Genomic DNA, 18,654 nt, shown 5'->3' with positions numbered 1-18,654 from the left:
AATGTAGTCAAGGCAAACATACATGACAAATAAGGGTCTGTGGGAAGTGGATTTATTGCAGAGAAATGCCAATTCTGAAAGACTGAATAGCCACACGTGACTTTTACTGTCCCTGTTGGATTTCAACTGTTGTATCTTCATGGCAGGTACAATGATGCTAGAACTTCAGGACCGGGTAACGGAGCTGGAAGGCTGGGCAGATGGGAAAGGCCTTATTGTCCATGGTGCTAACAACACTTTCTGTTCTGGCTCTGATTTGAATACCGTCAAAGCGATATCCAGCCCAGAGGCAAGTGCTGCAGTGCTTCCATGACCAGGCAGATAAAACAACCTGTACATTCACTGCAATATAGGAGTCTCACTGACCGCATCTCCATGTGGTGCTTAATTTTATTCTGGTATGCAGAGATCAGAGACTGGACGTCAACTTTAAAATCTTGAGGTTTGTCAGAACAGTAGTCTAGTGGTCCCATGCCGACCATTAAAATAACTAAAAAGTAGTTAATTTATTTGTAAAAGCATTTTGCTAAGCAATTATGAGTGATGATGGCCTACTTTGGGTTTTCAGTGTGCAAGAACTGCTTTTCTTGATACCTGAATAGGCAGTGTGTTACATTTATGTTTCAGTGGGGTGCATTGGAGCTGAGAAAAGGGTAAGTTTTATGTTATCTTTCCCTTCTCACAGCTTCAAACAGGATTCTAGGTAGACCATGTATTGTTGATAATATATGAAGGACAATGAAGACAGCTGAGTTGGCTGCTAGGTTACAAATGCTGTTTAAGCACAAATACAGACAGACACACACTCTAGGTGATACTTTTTCAGTGACTGATTCGATAAGGTATTGTCCACAATATTGTTTGCTGATCTTTCTGTCTACATATTCAAGTGGTCTACCACAGTAACCCCCTCTGCTTGAGGAATAAATGCACATTCACCCTGAACTCACTGCTGCTTATGTGTGCATAAGGAAGAGACTGAAGAGGGAGTTCCAGGATATCCTGGAATTACTAATCCCTCACAGGAAGCAGTTTTATTCTGGATTACTTCCAGTAGTAGCTAATGCTGGATTAAATCTGTGTGAATGGGCAGCAGTCACAGTAATAAAGATGGAAGCTGTGTTAAGCAATATTGATTAAGAGCCAGCTAGCAATAGGCAGAAACTGCTAATCAGGAAAGGCAAGGCAAAAAGAGATGAAGGAAAAGCAAAAGAGAAAAGTTGGAGTACAGCAGGCAAGTGGGTGGTCAGAAGAGGTGGCGCTGGGCCTGAGATAAACTGAAAAAGGAAGACTCTGAATGGGGGAAAGCAGAGCAATGAATGGCAGGAAAAGAAATGTAACGTTTGGCTGGCTGCACGATGGCCCCGCGACCGGCTGCACTTACCCCCAAAAGCCACCAACACGGCTGAAATGCTGCCACGCCGATCTGCCCCTGGGCCTACCTAGGCACATGCTCGCGCAACGTACCAACACTTAAGGGTTTCGTGGCAGGAAGCACTGCCGGCGCTCAGTGATGATGTCATGCGGCTGGGTATTTAAACCCAGCCACGCTATCAGCAGATTGCATCAGCAATAGATTCTCCTGCCTAGCAGTGCACGTTGCTTCTGTTTGTTCTGTGCTTTGCCTTCCTGTCTCCTTGCTGTGCCTTACTGTTTCCTTGCCAGCTTTTTCGTTGCCCTGCCTTGGTTGTCCGGTTTTTATCTTGTCCCAATACCTTGTCGTGGTCTGTCTGACTCCTGGTTCTGACCTTGCCACCGACTACCCTCTTTCCTGCCGCTTGGTACTGACCTCTGCTATGGATACAAACTACTTCTTTGGACTTCTGCCTGCCCCGACCTTGGCCTGGACATGGATACTGATTCTTGTTGCCTGCGCTGACCTCGGCCTGAACCCAGACCCTACCAGCTCCCTGCCAGCCTTGACCTCTGCCCATATCCTGACTCAGTCTGATCACTTCTTACGGGACACTCACCTAAGCCCTGCCAGCCCCTGGAACCTGTGGGGAGTGGGGCTGGTATAGGTGAAGGCCCATCTCCAGTCCCAGTCAGGGCATCTCCACTAGCTGTTGGCGGGGGTCTAGTGGGTTTGCCTACCAGGCTGCATCAACCACGCCGCAGCCCAAGAGCTCACATCTGTGACAAGAAAATGCTTAGAAATGTGAGCAAAAGCAAATGGACACACACCAGAAAAGATTAGGAGAATTCTGGAGGCAAAATAGCAGCCTGAGGAGTAAGAGATATCGGAAAAGGGTATGTATATTTATTTAAAAAATTTGTAGCCTACTCTATCTGCTATTCTAGGTGGATAGACAGAAAAACATCCATACAATGTGACAAATATATCCATAAACAATAGCACACACACAGACAAAAACAATTATGTAAAAGAACATCAGTATGTCAATAAAAACAATAAAGCATTCTGCTTCCTCAACTCATCTATCCAAATTCTGTCACCATTATAATAGCTCACAATGGGGCAGATGCTGAGCGCTCCTAAAAGTAGTACAGAAAAGCAGAAAAAAACTGCTTTTATGTACAGCCTCCTACTTAATATCGCTACGATACTAAGAAGGAGGAAGAAATCTTTTAAAAAATAAAAATAATTAAAAAAAAAAAAAAAAAAAGGCTGGTAGTCAGTTGACAAGTGTCAGTTTCCTGAACCCCTGGCTGTGGATAGTTTAGGAAAACAGACACCGATAAATTCGGCGTCCGTTTTCCTAACCGGTGCACATCCACGGGTTAGGAAAACGGACGCTGATAAATCCTGCGTCCATTTTCCAAACCTGACTGCCGACACTGTAAGGAGTGAATATATCAATATTCAAGTTTTGAGCACTTAATATTAATTTATTTACTCCTTCATGTATTACCCATTGGTCCTTTTCACTGACATTTGTCAGTGAAAGGACCAATCCCCTTTCAGGACAGCCTAAAGGTGAACGGACCAATCGGCAATGAGTGAATAAATTAATATTAAGTGCCTGACACTTTAATATTGATTCATTCACTCGTCTGACCTGTCATAATCTCCCTCAGGGGGAAGGGAGCTTAGTGCAGGTCAGACACGGGTGCTCGCAGTCAGGTTCGGAAAATGGACACTGAATTTATCAGCGTCCATTTTCCTAACCCGTGGATGTGCACTGGTTAGGAAAACTGACGCTGATAAATTCAGCATGGGTTTTCCTAACCCGTGGATGTGCGCCAGTTAGGAAAACCGACGCTGATAAATTCAGCGTCTGTTTTCTTAACCAGAAGACAGCTGATGACAGTGGACCTCTCTCGGGCGCACGCTGTCAAGGAGGCGCTAGGGGCACGCAATAGCCCCTAGCGCCTCCTTGACAGTGTGAACCCTAATTTAAATATTGCATTGCACCCCCAGGAGAGGTGAACACTCAGTGCCTGCTTTCAATGCATCTTTTTTGCATCGGCCCCTGAATGCCTGTTCAAACAAGTAAGTTCTGAGTGATTTGTGGAGGTGCAAAACAGTTGTTTCACCATTAAGCCCCTCAGATAAGGCATTCCACAATAGCAGACCCACCACCTCAAACAGCCTGACTTAAATTATTGGAATAAATTTCAACTACCAAATATACAGTGTTTTTTGAGGTCCTGAGAAAAAGTAACGGGATAATTTGTGAATTGTGAGGACTTGATCAGAGGTTGGTTGTCTATTTACGAGGGATTATTCTTACCTTGATTTTGGAGACTTAAAATATAATCACAGATGACAATACAAAACAAACAAACAAACAAAAAAAAACTGGCTCATCCCTGGCCCTGGCTTTTAGATTGTAACTCTCAAAAACTGGCCAAGGAAAGAGCCAGAAATGGAGGAGGATAGAAAGTAAGAGAGAGAGAGAGAGAAGGTTGAGAAGAGAGAAGCAGAAAAACGAGGAGGCAACACATAGCGTAGGCATATAAATGGAGCTAGCACTTCAAGCTCTAATTGAGAAGAATAAAGTGAACATTTCACTAGAAAGCATAATTGGGATCATTCCGCTATCAGCAGCAATAATAGTCCAAGTATTTATGTTCTGTAATTAATTTTTTCTCTTCTGTCAAATACATTGGTCTGTACTTTACCAGACAATGCTGATGTGCTTATGCATTCTGCATTCGGTGGGGTCCTTTCTTCTGCTAAAGCTTGCACAGTCGGATGTTTCACATTTCCCTGTATCTGGAGAGTGGTTTTGCGGCTACAATTAAAAGAACCCTGGGATGTCGGTACATTTACAACATAGAATAGGTTTCTAGAGATTGCCAGGCAAAAAATATTTTCTTTCCCTGTATTTCCAGCTCAAAGCCCTTTAGCCAGTGGTGAAAGTAGAGAATTTTTGCTTTTTTTTTTTCTTTTTCTGGAGCACCTCTGAAAGGAGAGGGGTTTTTTTTTCCTCTTTTTGTATACACCTGTCCAACTTAAGAATGGATCACTGACAGACTGATGTGGTAAGACGTGTTTAAAAAATGTGCGCTGAAATTCAGTAAATGTTTTCTATACGCTTTTAGTAAAAAAAAAAAAAAAAAATGTACTCCCAATGCAGTAAACTAATGGTATGCAGATTACTGTGGCTCTAAAAAAATGGGTGCACAAAAATATGCATAGTGGGTATAAAACATGATTTATGCACAGAAAACAACTGAAAAGGTGTATTAGACAGGCAAAAAGTTTAAAAAAAAAAAAAAAGTGTTTCTTGGGGCAGCACATAGCACAGTTGTCACTACTGTTTGCAAAACAGTTGTATGTTTAACTGTCTATTCTTACGTATCCTCTTTGGGGAAGGCACAGTTGTCACCATCATTCAGCGCTTGCTGTATGTGCAACTGTCTCACTGTTGCCTCATCCTATAGTCCACTATCCCTCTGTTATGCTGCTGTCATGCAATTGCTGCCTGGCAATTAATTCTGCTGCCAGCTGTTCTCCCGGGTCTTACACAAATCCAGAGAAGCATGAGGCGACAGAACAGACATTGCACATGTGGTGAGCAGCGCATGATGGTGATAATTATGCTACTTAAATATGCCTGTCCCAAAGAACTTTCATAGCAATAGACAGTTGAACATACAATGATTCTCTCTCTCTCTGGTTCGGTGGTCCTGGAGCAGAGGGTCTCTAGTGCAGGATCTCTGACTCAGATATTCCACTGCTTGGCCCTCTCTTTTTTAGGTTTGGAACGTTAACTCACACTTCTGGAAGTAGTATTAGTCTATATGGTATTGTGCCAGTGTGGTCCCGGACCTGGATCTGAGAAATTGGATGAAGAGGACCACACTTCCATAGCACCATAATCTAACACTAACTCCAGAACTGTGAACTAATTTTCTCCGTCGACAAGCAGGGCTGAATTAGCCGTGATACATCGGTGACATCATCTGACAGTGCTGAACAGACTCTTCTCTCTTAGATCATAGGGCTTTGTTCTACTGAGCATGTGCAGGAATTCTTGAATGGGTGTTGCCTGGTGAGCCCCTCAGTCTTTTTTTTTTTTATCTGAGCATGAGCATAGATATGTACCCTATCTCTCTGTATTTTTCATGATTGATATCTCTTGGTATCTTAATTTTTCAAACTTTTTCAATTACCGTACTACATTGCTTCACTGCCTCAGCAGCCCCCCAAACAGCTCTTTTCAAAGCTATCTGAAAAAAAAAGTTCTTTACAGAAATGTCCGGCAAGAAGCCCACCAGCAGTGGCTTCAAAAACTCTGCATGTGGTAGGAAAATGTCCATTATAGATGGACACAACATCTGTTATCAGTGCCTAGAACTGAATCATGACCAAGCATTGTTATCATTGTGGCAAAATGTCTCCACACTCTCAGAGGTCCAGGGCATGGAAGAAGAGAAGGAACTGTATAAGTCTCTGAAGAGCTGCAGCAGGTTGTGGAGTGGAGCCTTGTTGAACTCCTCAGGTGAGGAGTTGAGAAGGAGCTCCTCAAGAAAGAAGGCCCCTTCACCTCCTCAGGGTTGAGAAAACAGGAAACATGCCATTCTTACGTGTTGGTAAGCCCTTTATGAGCTTTGCGAGGTTCAAGACTTAGTAAAAAGGAAAAGCGCCACTCCTCAGAGCCCATGTCACAATCAGCACTGAAAAGGCATCGAGCCTCAGTGCCAACAGTGTAGCCAATGCACTATTCAACAGCACATTGACACCCGGCACCTTGGACACATTACATTGGCTTCATCGATGCTCACTCCTTCGATGCCTCAATTTTTGGAGCAAGCTTTCACATCATTGATACATCGGGCTGCACTACTTCCAACGCAACTATTCACTAAATCACCAGTTCTTCCATACACCTAGGGAAGTCATCAGGGGCAGGAAGAGACACTTCACTTACCTGTGCCAATTTCAAGGACAGTATCTCCATCGAGGCAACTGAAGCAAGGCCTATATCTAGACACACCAGATCCAAATTGCTCCTTGGTACCCTTAATCTCTTACTGGCCCCAGGACAAATTTTACAAAGTCCAGAAAGTCTGCAAGAAGACTCCATCCTAGTCTCTGAAGATGATTTTCCACCCCTAGTGCCTAGCCAGAAGGCACATCAGCCCTTGGACCAAGTAGCAGAGCTGGTGAAGACTTTTCCTGGTGGCTAAAGACAAGGAGGACACTTTACAACCTCTCCTTTCCAGGATATCATATTTACTCCTGCAAGAAGGAGTCCTTTTTATTCCAACCCAAGAAGTACACCATCAGAACACCTGCAAGGGGGTTCTAGCCCTTGCCACTCTCTCGCAGCACAATTCAGCCACTCGGAATGGTTGCCTCGGAGGAATGCACCCCTCCGAGGCAACAAAGGGCCCCTCCTCTGTCATCTACTTCATCATGGGGTGCTGGATTAGTGTTCCCTCCCCTCGATCTGAAAGTCACCTATGCTCACATATCTATGCTCACATATCTTGTTAAGTTAACCCTAAGTTAATTTAACCCCTAAGTTAAGTTAAATTTAACCCCTAAGTTAAGTTAACAAGTTAACCCCTAAGTTAAGTTAACCCCTAAGTTTGATGTAAACCGGCCTGATATGAAGCTTGTCATGAAGTTCGGTATAGAAAAATGTTAAATAAATAAATAAATAAAAATCTATTCATTCCTCCCATTGACATTATCTACACTTTGTAGTGGAATCCTCTCATTACCGGTGGCACTAAGAGTCTTTACCAAATGCCCAGCTGTAGTAGCAGTGCATCTTTGTCATCATGGCATCTGTGTCTTCCCTTACCTGGATGACTAGCTGGTGACTGCAACTTCCCAAGAAGGAATGCTGAACTCCCTACAGAAGTCAATTCAATTCCAACAATCCCAAGGATTCCTGGTAAATTTTGAAAAACCAACCCTGATCAAATCTCAGAAAATAAAATTCATTGGGGCATGGATAGACTTTACAGGTGAGAGTGTTTCTTCTGACAGATTAAACAGACACACTCAGATCCCTAGCTCATTGATTGGTGAACACAGATCAGACAACAGCCATAGAAGTGCTAGTTGTTCTTGGCCACATGGTGGCAGCAATTCATGTAGTATAACTAACCCGCCTTCCCATGCAGTCCTGTAATGGGGCTCCATTCCAATGGGCCCAATTAACTCAGCCCTTGATGACTTCAGTGAATGTTTTGCAAGAAATGAAACAAGAATTTCACTGGTGGCTAGACCCTTACATTATTCAAGAGGAGACATCTACTTCCTCATCGGGTGAAATTAGCTACAGATTCCTCTGCAAAGGGATGGGGAGCCCACATGGATCCCTTCAGAATTGAAGGGACTTCATCATTAGCAGAAAAGCAGTTTTAGGTCAACCACCTAGAGCTGCAAGTGATCAGACACACCTTAACGACTTTCTTCCATCTGCTCAAGGGAAAGAGCATTCTCATTCAAACTGACAATCATGTAACCATGTTCCATGTCAGCAAGCAAAAGGCACAGGGTCATGGACTGAGGCAATAAAGATATGGGCATGCAATCACCAAATGGTTCTTCAAGCAATCTACCTCCCGAGGATCGCGAGTACACTAATGGACCAACTCAGCAGGGTATTTCACCCTTACAAATAGTCTTTATAGCAGTCAACAGACTGTTCAATCTTTGGGACATCCTTCCTTCAACCTCTTTGCATTGGAGAAAAACAGAAAATTGGAAGTTTTGTTCCATTCTTCCCAGTGAACTTGGATTCGCTCAGGACACATTTCTACTCAACTGGAATGCAGATCTCATGTATGCTTTTCCACCAATTCCGCTGATAGCCAAAACAGTATTTCATCAGTGAGAGTTCATCTCGGTGCTCTAGTGGCCTACCATATTCAAATTAAAGGTAGGCCAAGCTCTACTCATCCTTTAGTTTATGAAAGTGTGAAGGCTCACCGCCCGTGCTGCCCTGGGTGCCGCTCCGCTGCCTCCGGTTCAGGCCCCTCGCGAGTCCTGGACATCCCTGGAGTCCCTCAGTCTCACAGGACTCGCTGGGTTCAGGTCTCCGCTGGCCCTGGTTTTGCTGGGCTTCTGTGTTCTCTTTGTATGGCGTGGGGTTGAAGCAGTCCCCCAACCCCCAAAGATAACACAGAGAGAGAGATGTTCCTCAAAGCATTTTTATAAAGCAGAGTAGCTGAATCTGTTACATTGGCTCCGTCCCCTCAGGAGCTGAACAAATGACCCTGCCCCCGCTCTCCAGCAGTCTAACCCCTTAACACAGGTGCTGGATTAAAGGTACTGTTTGAGCCCCCCAGCTCTCCAGTTCACCCGCAAACACCCCTGCCCTAACTTCCCTTAGGGTACAGGTTATCCGTTTCCCTTTTCAGGCTAGGCTGTGCCCCTGAGACAGCTGGAGGATTCCTCTCCCCCGGAACCTACCTCCATTTCCTTCTCCCCTCTTGCTTCCTGGCACTGGCTTTTTCTGGCCACTGCCGCTACCTAGGCACGCCCTCTTCCTCTAGCTCCCCAGGCTCACCTGTGTGACTCATTAGTGTCAGAGTCTGACACCTGCTCACCTCCAGGCTCTCCCTACAGGTCAGGTGGTGGTTCTAGGAACCTGGGATTTGTAGTTCTCACCTTCACCTGCTCCTCCTGCTGGCTGGCTCTAGTATTACTAGCCGCCATATGGTATCTTATCCATTCCTGCCTCCGGCAGCGCTGCACTACATCACAAAAGGCTTATGATATACTAAACCCCCAGTGGTCAAACCACATGTTCTGAGGGATCTTAACATGGTTATAGCACAACTTATGAAGCCACGTTTTGAGCCACTGGAGTCGTCTCCTTTCAGATTTCTTATATGGAAATATTATTCCTTGTTGCAATCATGTCTGTCAGAAGAGTCAGTGAGCTTCAGGCTTTGATTAATTACTCTCCTTTATATGCAATTATTCCACAATATAGTGATGATCTGCCCCACCCAAAGTTTCTACCAAAGGTAGTGTCAACTTTTCATATAAATCAAGCCATCATGTCACCCATGTTCTTCCCAAGGCCACATTCATGAAGGTGAAAAGGCTCTTCATTCCTCAAACTGTAGAGAGCATTGGTTTACTACAGGAAAAAAAACTCAGTCACATCATTGGATCTCTCAACTATTTAACTCTTATGATCCTAACCATCTGGATATAGCAGTTGCCAAACGAACAATGACATCTGCTAGCCAATTGGACCTCAGAGTATGAAGACATCTTGCCACAGTTGTCCAATTGGCTAACAGATGGTACTGCACATTGTTATACCCCCAGCAGGCCTCCAGATTTTAGACTCTATCAAGACTCATCAAACGAGAGCCATGGCTGCATCAAGGGCTCATCTGTGAGCAGTGCCTATTGAAGACATTTGCAAACTGCAACTTGGTCATCAGTGCACACTTTCACATCTCATTACTGTCTGGACAATCTATCAAGAAGTGACAGTAAATTTGGATAAGCAGTTTTGTGTTGCCTGTCATGCAGTAGTTTATTCTTCACGATAAGGTCTGGGTTGCTTATTCAATAAATGCTATCACCATCCTCAACTTGGGTCTCCCGTGTGTCATGGCTAATTCAGCCCTGCTTGTCGACAGAGAAAGCAAGTTTGCTTACGATTAATGATGTTCTCCACAGGCAGCAGGATGAATTTGCCATGCTAAATACTCACCCACCTTCCTGGAGAGTCAACTTCCTAGGTAACTGGGGCTCACGAGGCAATGCCCATACAGGAATTCCCATGCATGCCTAGAAGAGCAAATACTCTATGAGCTAAGAGAGACTGGTCCGTTCTGTGCTGTTGGATGATGTCGCCCATGTGTCATGGCTAATTCATTCTACTGTCTAAAGAGAACATTGTTTATGGTGAGAAAACTTGCTTTACTCCACCTCTGCCCTAGGAGTTAAATTTCTAGTATTAAAAAAAAATTGCGTTAGACACAGTGGAGAGGATATCTTTCTTTTCTACTTTGACTTTGAAGGTGTGGGCCAAGTGGAAGCAGGAGAAAGGAAGTACTGTTTTTGTACATCTTTTCATCATAATAAAGAGTTCCAACCGGGCACCTCTAACAGGTCATGTATACAATGAAAACATATGGGTTTGACTAGATTGGAACAAGTATGTGATGGGAAGTGGGTATTGCTGATTGTGTCCCTGCGGGATGGGTTTTTCCTCTCAGAGAGAGATTACTTTTCGTATATTCAATTACTACATTTTATAAAACAAAATAAAGAAAACTTTATTTGAGGCCTATTGTGAAAAAGCTGATATGCTCACCAAGTCCATCTCAAAGTTACATACTTTGTTGAATGTAGAGCTAACCTCAAAACCCATATATATCATCACTTTGGAGCAGGATTTAGGGAAAAGGTTGGAAGGGACATAATGGGATACATGTCTTTTTATACATGGGAAAGAGCTATGTTTTCTCAGCTATAGTTGAGAACAGTTATAAAATTTTATATCATTTCTTTTTTACACCCGATCGCTGGCATACATTTTATCTGATATTAGCAGGAGACTGCTGGCCCATATGTGGTCTTGCTGGTACCTTCTTCCACATATGATGAGTGTGTGCGAAGGTGTCTGCATATTGGGACATGATAATAAATTTGATCCAGCAAGATGGTTCCTTAGAGTAGACTACTGTGTCTAAGGAACCAGCGCTCTTATTAAACATTCCCTTCCCACGTTTGGATTCCAGTGCTGCTTTATTGGCTGGACAAGTGCTTATTGATGCCAAATGTGACCTGGTGAGGCTTTGGAGAAAGGTTCAAGTTCCATCTGTGTCTTCTGTATGTACTCATCTTGAGCAGGTCTATCATTTGGGTAGACTCACTGCACATAAAGGAGATGCTTTACATAAATTTGACCAGATATGGGACCTCTATAAGGGATGGAAGAAGAAGTATTTGGCATGAATACAAGCTTTTCTTCTTATCCTCATTCTATTTTATCTTATTTAATTAGGACTTGATATAGAACATAAGAAAATGCCATGCTGGGTCAGACCAAGGGTCCATCAAGCCCAGCATCCTGTTTCCAACGGAGGCCAAACCAGACAACAAGAACCTGGCAATTACCCAAACACTAAGAAGATCCCATGCTACTGATGCAATTAATAGCAGTGGCTATTCCCTAAGTAAACTTTATTAATAGCCTTTAATGGACTTCTCCAAGAACTTATCCAAACCTTTTTTGAACCTAGCTACATTAACTGCACTAACCACATCCTCTGGCAACAAATTCCAGAGCTTTATTGTGCGTTGAGTGAAAAATAATTTTTTCCAATTAGTCTTAAATGTGCTACTTGCTAACTTCATGGAATGCCCCCTAGTCCTTCTATTATTCGAAAGTATAAATAACCGAGTCACATCTACTCGTTCAAGACCTCTCGTGATCTTAAACACCTCTATCATATCCCCCCTCAGCCATCTCTTCTCCAAGCTGAACAGCCCTAACCTCTTCAGCCTTTCCTCATAGGGGAGCTGTTCCATCCCCTTTATCATTTTGGTTGCCCTTCTCTGTACCTCCTCCATCGCAACTATATCTTTTTTGAGATGCGGCGACCAGAATTGTACACAGTATTCAAGGTGCGGTCTAACCATGGAGCGATACAGAGGCATTATGACATTTTCCATTCTACTAACCATTCCCTTCCTAATAATTCCTAACTTTCTGTTTGCTTATTTGACTGCTGCAGCACACTGAGCTGACAATTTTAAAGTATTATCCACTATGATTCCTAGATCTTTTTCCTGGGTGGTAGCTCCTAATATGGAACCTAACATCATGTAACTACAGCAATGATTATTTTTCCCTATATGCAACACCTTGCACTTGTCCACATTAAATTTCATCTGCCATTTGGATGCCCAATCTTCCAGTCTTGCAAGGTCCTCCTGTAATGTATCACAGTCTGCTTGTGATTTAACTACTTTGAATAGTTTTGTATCATCCACAAATTTGATAACCTCACTTGTCGTATTCCTTTCCAGCTCATTTATATATATATATATATCTATTGAAAAGCACCAGTCCAGGTACAGATCCCTGAAGCACTCCACTGTTTACCCTTGTCCACTGAGAAAAAGGATCATTTAATCTTACTCTCTGTTTCCTGTCTTTTAACCAGTTTATAATCCACAAAAGGACATCGCCTCCTATTCCATGACTTTTTAGTTTTCGTAGAAGCCTCTCATGAGGGACTTAGTCAAACGCCTTCTGAAAATCTAAATACACTGCATCTACCGGTTCACCTTTATCCACGTGTTTATTAACCCCATCAAAAAAATGAAGATTTGTTAGGCAAGACTTCCCTTGGGTAAATCCATGTTGACTGTGTTCCATTAAATCATGTCTTTCTATATGCTGTACAATTTTGATCTTGAGAATAGTTTCCACTATTTTTCCCGGCACTGAAGTCAGGCTCATTGGTCTATAGTTACCCGGATTGTCCCTGGAGCCTTTTTTAAATATTGGGGTTACATTAGCCACCCTCCAGTCTTCAGGTACAATGGATGATTTTAATGATAGGTTACAAATTTTAACTAATAGATCAGAAATTTCATTTTTGAGTTCCTTCAGTATCCTAGGATGCATACCATCCGGTCCAGGTGATTTGCTACTCTTTAATTTGTCAATCTGGCCTACTACATCTTCCAGGTTCACAGTGATTTCGTTCAGTTCATTTGACTCGTCACCGCTGAAAACCATCTCCAGAACTGGTATCTCCCCAACATCCTCATTAGTAAACACGGAAGCAAAGAATTTATTTAGTCTTTCTGCGATGGCCTTACCGTCCCTAAGAGCCCCTTTAACCCCGCAGTCATCTAATGGTCTAACCGAGTCCCTCACAGGTTTCTTCACATTCTCTGAGTCAGTGGCCTGTAATAAATAAATAATTATGTATTTATTTATTTATTTATTTATTTAAGGTTTTCTTTACCAACGTTCATCAGAGACATCATGCCGGTTTACATAGAACAGGGGTAACAAAGTAGAACGAATCAGTTACAAAAAACAAGGGCACAGGAAACTGGGAGATGCGAACAAAAAAAGCATATAGAATAGAGGAGAGGCATAAGAATTGAATTATGAAACAAGTAAGGATGATTAAACGAAGAGCAAATAACAGAGGAAAATTAAACACAAGTCATGTTTCCAGGTCTTAGGAGGCATGTAACGGAAGCATATCACAGTCAAGAAGTTATACACAAAACATGTTTCCAGGTATTTTAGAGCACTGTTAATTGGGGAGAATTCACTATATGAGTCATTATGTTTGGGAAGAAGGGGGTTTGGGGAAGTTATATCTAAAATTGTATTTGTTGACTCTATGCACAGGCATCAGTGGTTTGCTGTGATTATCTGTATTGGTTGAATTGGTCAATAAAATCTCAAATTATAAAAAAAGAAAAATTGTGTTAAGCCTTCTGGGCTTTAATATGCTAAATATGTACTGGGGAGTAATAGCTAATGCCATTATTAACATAGGCTTTGCATGCAAGAGCAAACGATAAACAGCTTTACATCACTTTTAAGTTCTTTGAATGTGTTGCTACAACATTATTTTGCTGAGAAGTTGTTTATTTTAAGTTTAATCATTATTGCTGATCTATTTCAAGTTTAGTCCTCACTGTGCTCCTTCTTCAGACTAGAATTGTTAAGCTGCTACTGATCTTTGACGACTATATGCTGCCATTCTAATATACATACATTATCAGGCATTTAAACTAGGGAGTGGGGGTGGCAGAAGGTGGCCAGTGAGTTTGGCATGTCACCCCCTAGCAGAACAGGAAGAGGGAAGAGGAAGTGAAATCAATCAGTTCAAAAAAAGCAGAAAAGGTGAATGTGAAGAGCAGTTGGAAAGCCATAACTACAAATGCTCGAAGTCTGGGCAACAAAATCCCAGACCTGCAGGCCCTAATAGTGGAGGTGGACTTGGACATTGTTGCTGTTATGGAGATCTGATTCACTGATTCTCATGATCGGGATACAGCCATTCCAGGCTATAACTTGCTAAGAGAGGACAGAAAAGGGGGAGAGTAGCTCCTTATGTCAAAAACAATATCCAAGCAACTGAATTGCAAGGGATGTGGGATAGGGAAAAAAAAAGCATTGTGGGCTGTCCGAAAAAAGAAGATGGTGCTTCCATTTTTATTGGTGTGATCTACAGGCCACTGACTCAAACAGAAGAACTGGACAGTGAACTCATTGAAGATATCTAAATGGTGGGAAAGAAGGGCGAAGTGTTGCTTGTTGGAGATTTTAATTTGTTGGATGTGGATTGGCGCATCCATTCTGCGGAATCTGCGAGAAGTAGAAAGAGAGTTGATGCCCTTCAAGGGGCTCTGCTCAGACAAAGGGTAATGGAACCCACGAGGGAGGATGTAATACTCGATCTGGTGCTCACTAATGGTGGTAATGTCTGATGTTTGGGTAGGGGCTCACATGAGCACCAGTGATCATCAGATGTTGGTTTGATTTTGCGAATAGGATACAAAGAAGTCACACAAACACCTGAGTTTTGAATTTCAAAAATACTGACTGTCAAAATGGGGACGTATCTGGAGGAAGAACTGGAAGACTGGGAGAAAATGGGTGAGGCGAAACAACAGTGGGCCAAATTAAAAGGAGCTATTACAAAGGCAACAAATCTATATGTTAGAAAAGTAAACAAGAGTAAGAGTTAAAAGAAACCGATCTGGTTCTCTAAGGAGGTGACTAAAATTATATAAAGGCAAAAAGAACAATATTCAAGAAGTATAAAGGATCCCCCCCCCCTCCAAAAAAAAAAAAAAGAACAAAGGGAACAATGTCTGTCAAAACTGAAGGAGAAGAAGAAAGAAATAAGGAAAACAAAATGTCCAGTGGAAGAAAGGCTTGCCAAAGAAGTAAAATGAGGAGAGGCGACATTTTTCAGATATATCAGTGAAAGAAAGGAGGTCAGAAGTGATATGGTGAAATTGAAAGGTGACAAGGAGCAATGTGTAGAGAGTGACAAAGAAATGGCAAAAATATTAAACAAATACTTCAATTCGGTATTCACTAAAGAAGACCCTGGAGAAGAATTGTTGCTGATTAATAAGATCATAGATGGGCATGGAGTAGATGAAACTCAATTTACAGAAGAGAATGTATAGGAGGAGCTAGGCAAAGTGAAAGTAGACAAGGCCATGGGGCTGGATGAGATACACCCAGCATACTGAGAGAGCTCAGAGATGTGCTGGTTGGCCCGCTGAAGGATCTGTTCAATAGATCCCTGGAAACGGGAGTGGTGCTGCAAGATTGGAGAAGAGTGGTGGTGGTCCAACTTCACAAAGGTGGTAGTAGAGAGTAGGCTAGAAATTACAGACCGGTTAGCCTCTTCTGAAGGAAAGGATAGTGAACTATCTACAAATTGGTGGGTTGCTGGACCTGAGGCAGCATGGATTCACCAGGAGAAGGTCCTGTCAGACAAATCTGATTGCTTTTTGTTGGAAATGTTTTTTATTCTTAACCATGGAGTCAGCACAACAGTAGTACATCATACAGTAGATATAAAACACCAGTCTTCAAAACAAGCTAAGAAATTCTACCAACATTCTTATGAAGAGACCCAGGCTAAGAGATATAGGTTTTGTTGTTTAAATCCACCAACCCTTCCCCTATCCCAAATCTAAAGACCTTCCCTAGCCAAACTTAACTAAACTAAACCTTCCCCCCCATCCTAACAGAAGTAAACCCTCCCCCCCCTTTCCCTCAGGACAGGATCCCCCCCTACTAGGAGCCCATTGAGACATTGTGTACCCTAAAGAGTCAGGTAATCTATACATACACCATGGTAAAGGCCTCGTAGGCGTCTGGAAAGAAGCATATAATGAGAGAAATAGTAAGAAAGACGAGCAATAACAGCAAAGATATACATTAATTCAGATAGTCCCCTTCCAGTCAGCACGCGTATCCCGTTCATGGACACAGACGTAATAGCCAGGGGCCCAACCCAGAATAATCTCATTCAGTGCTCGAAAACGCTAGTTAGTGTTGTTAAGAGAAGGCTTTGCCGACCCAGCCATGTGCAGTTTTTCTTCTAAATTGGGTAGCAGGGCAGCCACATCGCTAGGCAAGCAAGTCACATAGTCCATCCAAATAACTGATTGCTTTTTTTTGATTGGGTGATTAGAGAATTGGATTGAGGAAGAGTGTTCAATGTGATCTACTTGGATTTCAGCAAAGCTTTTGATATGGTTCTACACAGGAGGCTTGTGAATAAAATGAGAAGCTTGAGAATGAGTGCCAAGGTGGAGGTGTGGATTACAAACTGGTTTACTAATAGGAGACAGAGTGTAAGCTTAAATGGAACCTACTCTGAAGAGAAAACCTTGTTAAGTGGAGTGGTACAGCATTTGGTTTTGGGACCAGTTCTATTCAGTATATTTGTGAGTGATATTGCGGAAGTGATGGAAGGTAAAATTTGTCTATTTGCGGATGATACTAAGATCTGCAATAGAGCGGGCATGCCTGAAGGAGTAGAGAGAATGAAAAGGGATTTAAGAAAGCTAGAAGTGTGGTCGAAGATTTGGCAGCTGGGATTCAGTGCCAAGAAGTGCAAAGTCATGCATCTGGGGTATGGTAATCCAAAAGAGTTGTATGTGATGGGGAGTGAAAAATTGATGTGCATGGACCAAGAGAGGGACTTTGGTGTGATAGTGTCTGGAGATCTGACGATGGCAAAGCAATGTGACAAAGTGATAGCTAAAGCCAGAAGAATGCTGGGCTACATAGAAAGAGGAATAACCAGTAAGAAAAAAAAAGGTGATAATGCCCTTGTACAGGTCTTGGTGAGGCCTCACTTGGAGCACTATTTCAATTCTGGAGTCCATATCTCAAGAGGGACAAAGAAAGAATGGAGGCGGTCTAGAAAAGAGTAACCAAAATCTGCAATAGATGCGGTCTGCATGAGAAGACCTATGAGGAGAGGCTGAAGGATCTGAATATGTATACCCTGGAAGAGAGAGGAGGTGCAGGAGAGAGATGATACAGACCTTCAGATACCTGAAAGGTTTTAGTGATGCACATTCGACAAACCTTTTTCAGTAGAACTAGGGGTCACAAAATGAAACTCCAGGGAAGACGACTCAGAACCATTGTCAGGAAATATTTCTTCATGGAGAAGGTGGTGGATGCTTGGAATGCCCTTCCAGAGGAAGTGGTGAAGATGAAAACTGTGAAAGAATTTAAAGAGGCATGGAATAAACACTGTGCATCCCTAAAGGCTAGAGAATGGAAATGAAAAGAGCGCATGGGGGTAACTTGCTGGTGCGGAGGTTACTACCCTTAACCAATAAGCCTGATATTTTGATGTAACTCCAACATTGTTCTCTGCTTCAACGGCAAGGCATAACAGGGAATTGGATTCCAACATCAACCAACGAGGGCCCTGACTTTTACGGTCTAGGAAACTGATAAGCATGGGGATAACCTACACGGCGCAGCAGATACTACCATAAGCTTGCAGGGCAGACTGGATGGACCGTTTGGTCCTTTTCTGCCATCATTTCTATGTTTCTGTTGTTTCCTGCCTTAAGTGAATTTCTTATTAGAAGGGAGGGTAATAAATCCAAATAGTAATAATATCATCTTTGCACAGTTTTACATGCACATTTATTTTGTGCAAAAATGTTAAAAATTGTTAAATCATGAGTAAAGTTTGTGCACAAAAAATGTGCCACAACCCATATGCTAACATGTGTGCACAGCATAGCACACTTTATTACTATTGATTAATAGAAGTTAATGGACTTCTCCTCCAAGAACTTATCCAAACCTTTTTTGAAACCAGCTACAATAACTGCACTAACCACATCCTCTGGCAACAAATTCCAGAGCTTTATTGTGCGTTGAGTGAAAAATAATTTTCTCCGATTAGTCTTAAATGTGCTACTTGCTAACTTCATGGAGTGCCCCCTAGCCCTTCTATTATTCGAAAGTGTAAATAACCAATTCACATCTACTCGTTCAAGACCTCTCAGGATCTTAAAGACCTCTATCATATCCCCCCTCAGCCATCTCTTCTCCAAGCTGAACAGCCCTAACCTCTTCAGCCTTTCCTCATAGAGGAACTATATCTTTTTTGAGATGCAGCAACCAGAATTGTGCACAGTATTCAAGGTGCAGCCTTACCATGGAGCAATACAGAGGAATTATGACATTTTCTGTTTTATTAACCATTCACTTC

At 42.5% G+C, this 18,654-nt stretch overlaps 1 protein-coding gene across 3 annotated transcripts in view; it reads left to right on the top strand.

The window, feature by feature from the left end:
- Window positions 1–18,654, top strand: part of ECHDC1 (ethylmalonyl-CoA decarboxylase 1) — a 48,578-nt gene that overhangs the window by 12,399 nt on the left and 17,525 nt on the right. For all 3 annotated transcript variants that reach the window (XM_029594534.1, XM_029594535.1, XM_029594533.1), the window contains one exon: window positions 147–289. In XM_029594534.1, coding sequence (XP_029450394.1) covers window positions 147–289 — 143 coding nt within the window. The remainder of the gene's footprint in view (window positions 1–146; window positions 290–18,654) is intronic.

This window comes from Rhinatrema bivittatum, chromosome 3 (genome assembly GCF_901001135.1).
Source record: "Rhinatrema bivittatum chromosome 3, aRhiBiv1.1, whole genome shotgun sequence".
Lineage (NCBI taxonomy): Eukaryota > Metazoa > Chordata > Amphibia > Gymnophiona > Rhinatrematidae > Rhinatrema > Rhinatrema bivittatum.
Note: the sequence above shows the minus strand (reverse complement) of the source record. Positions and strands in the feature narration are given on the sequence as shown.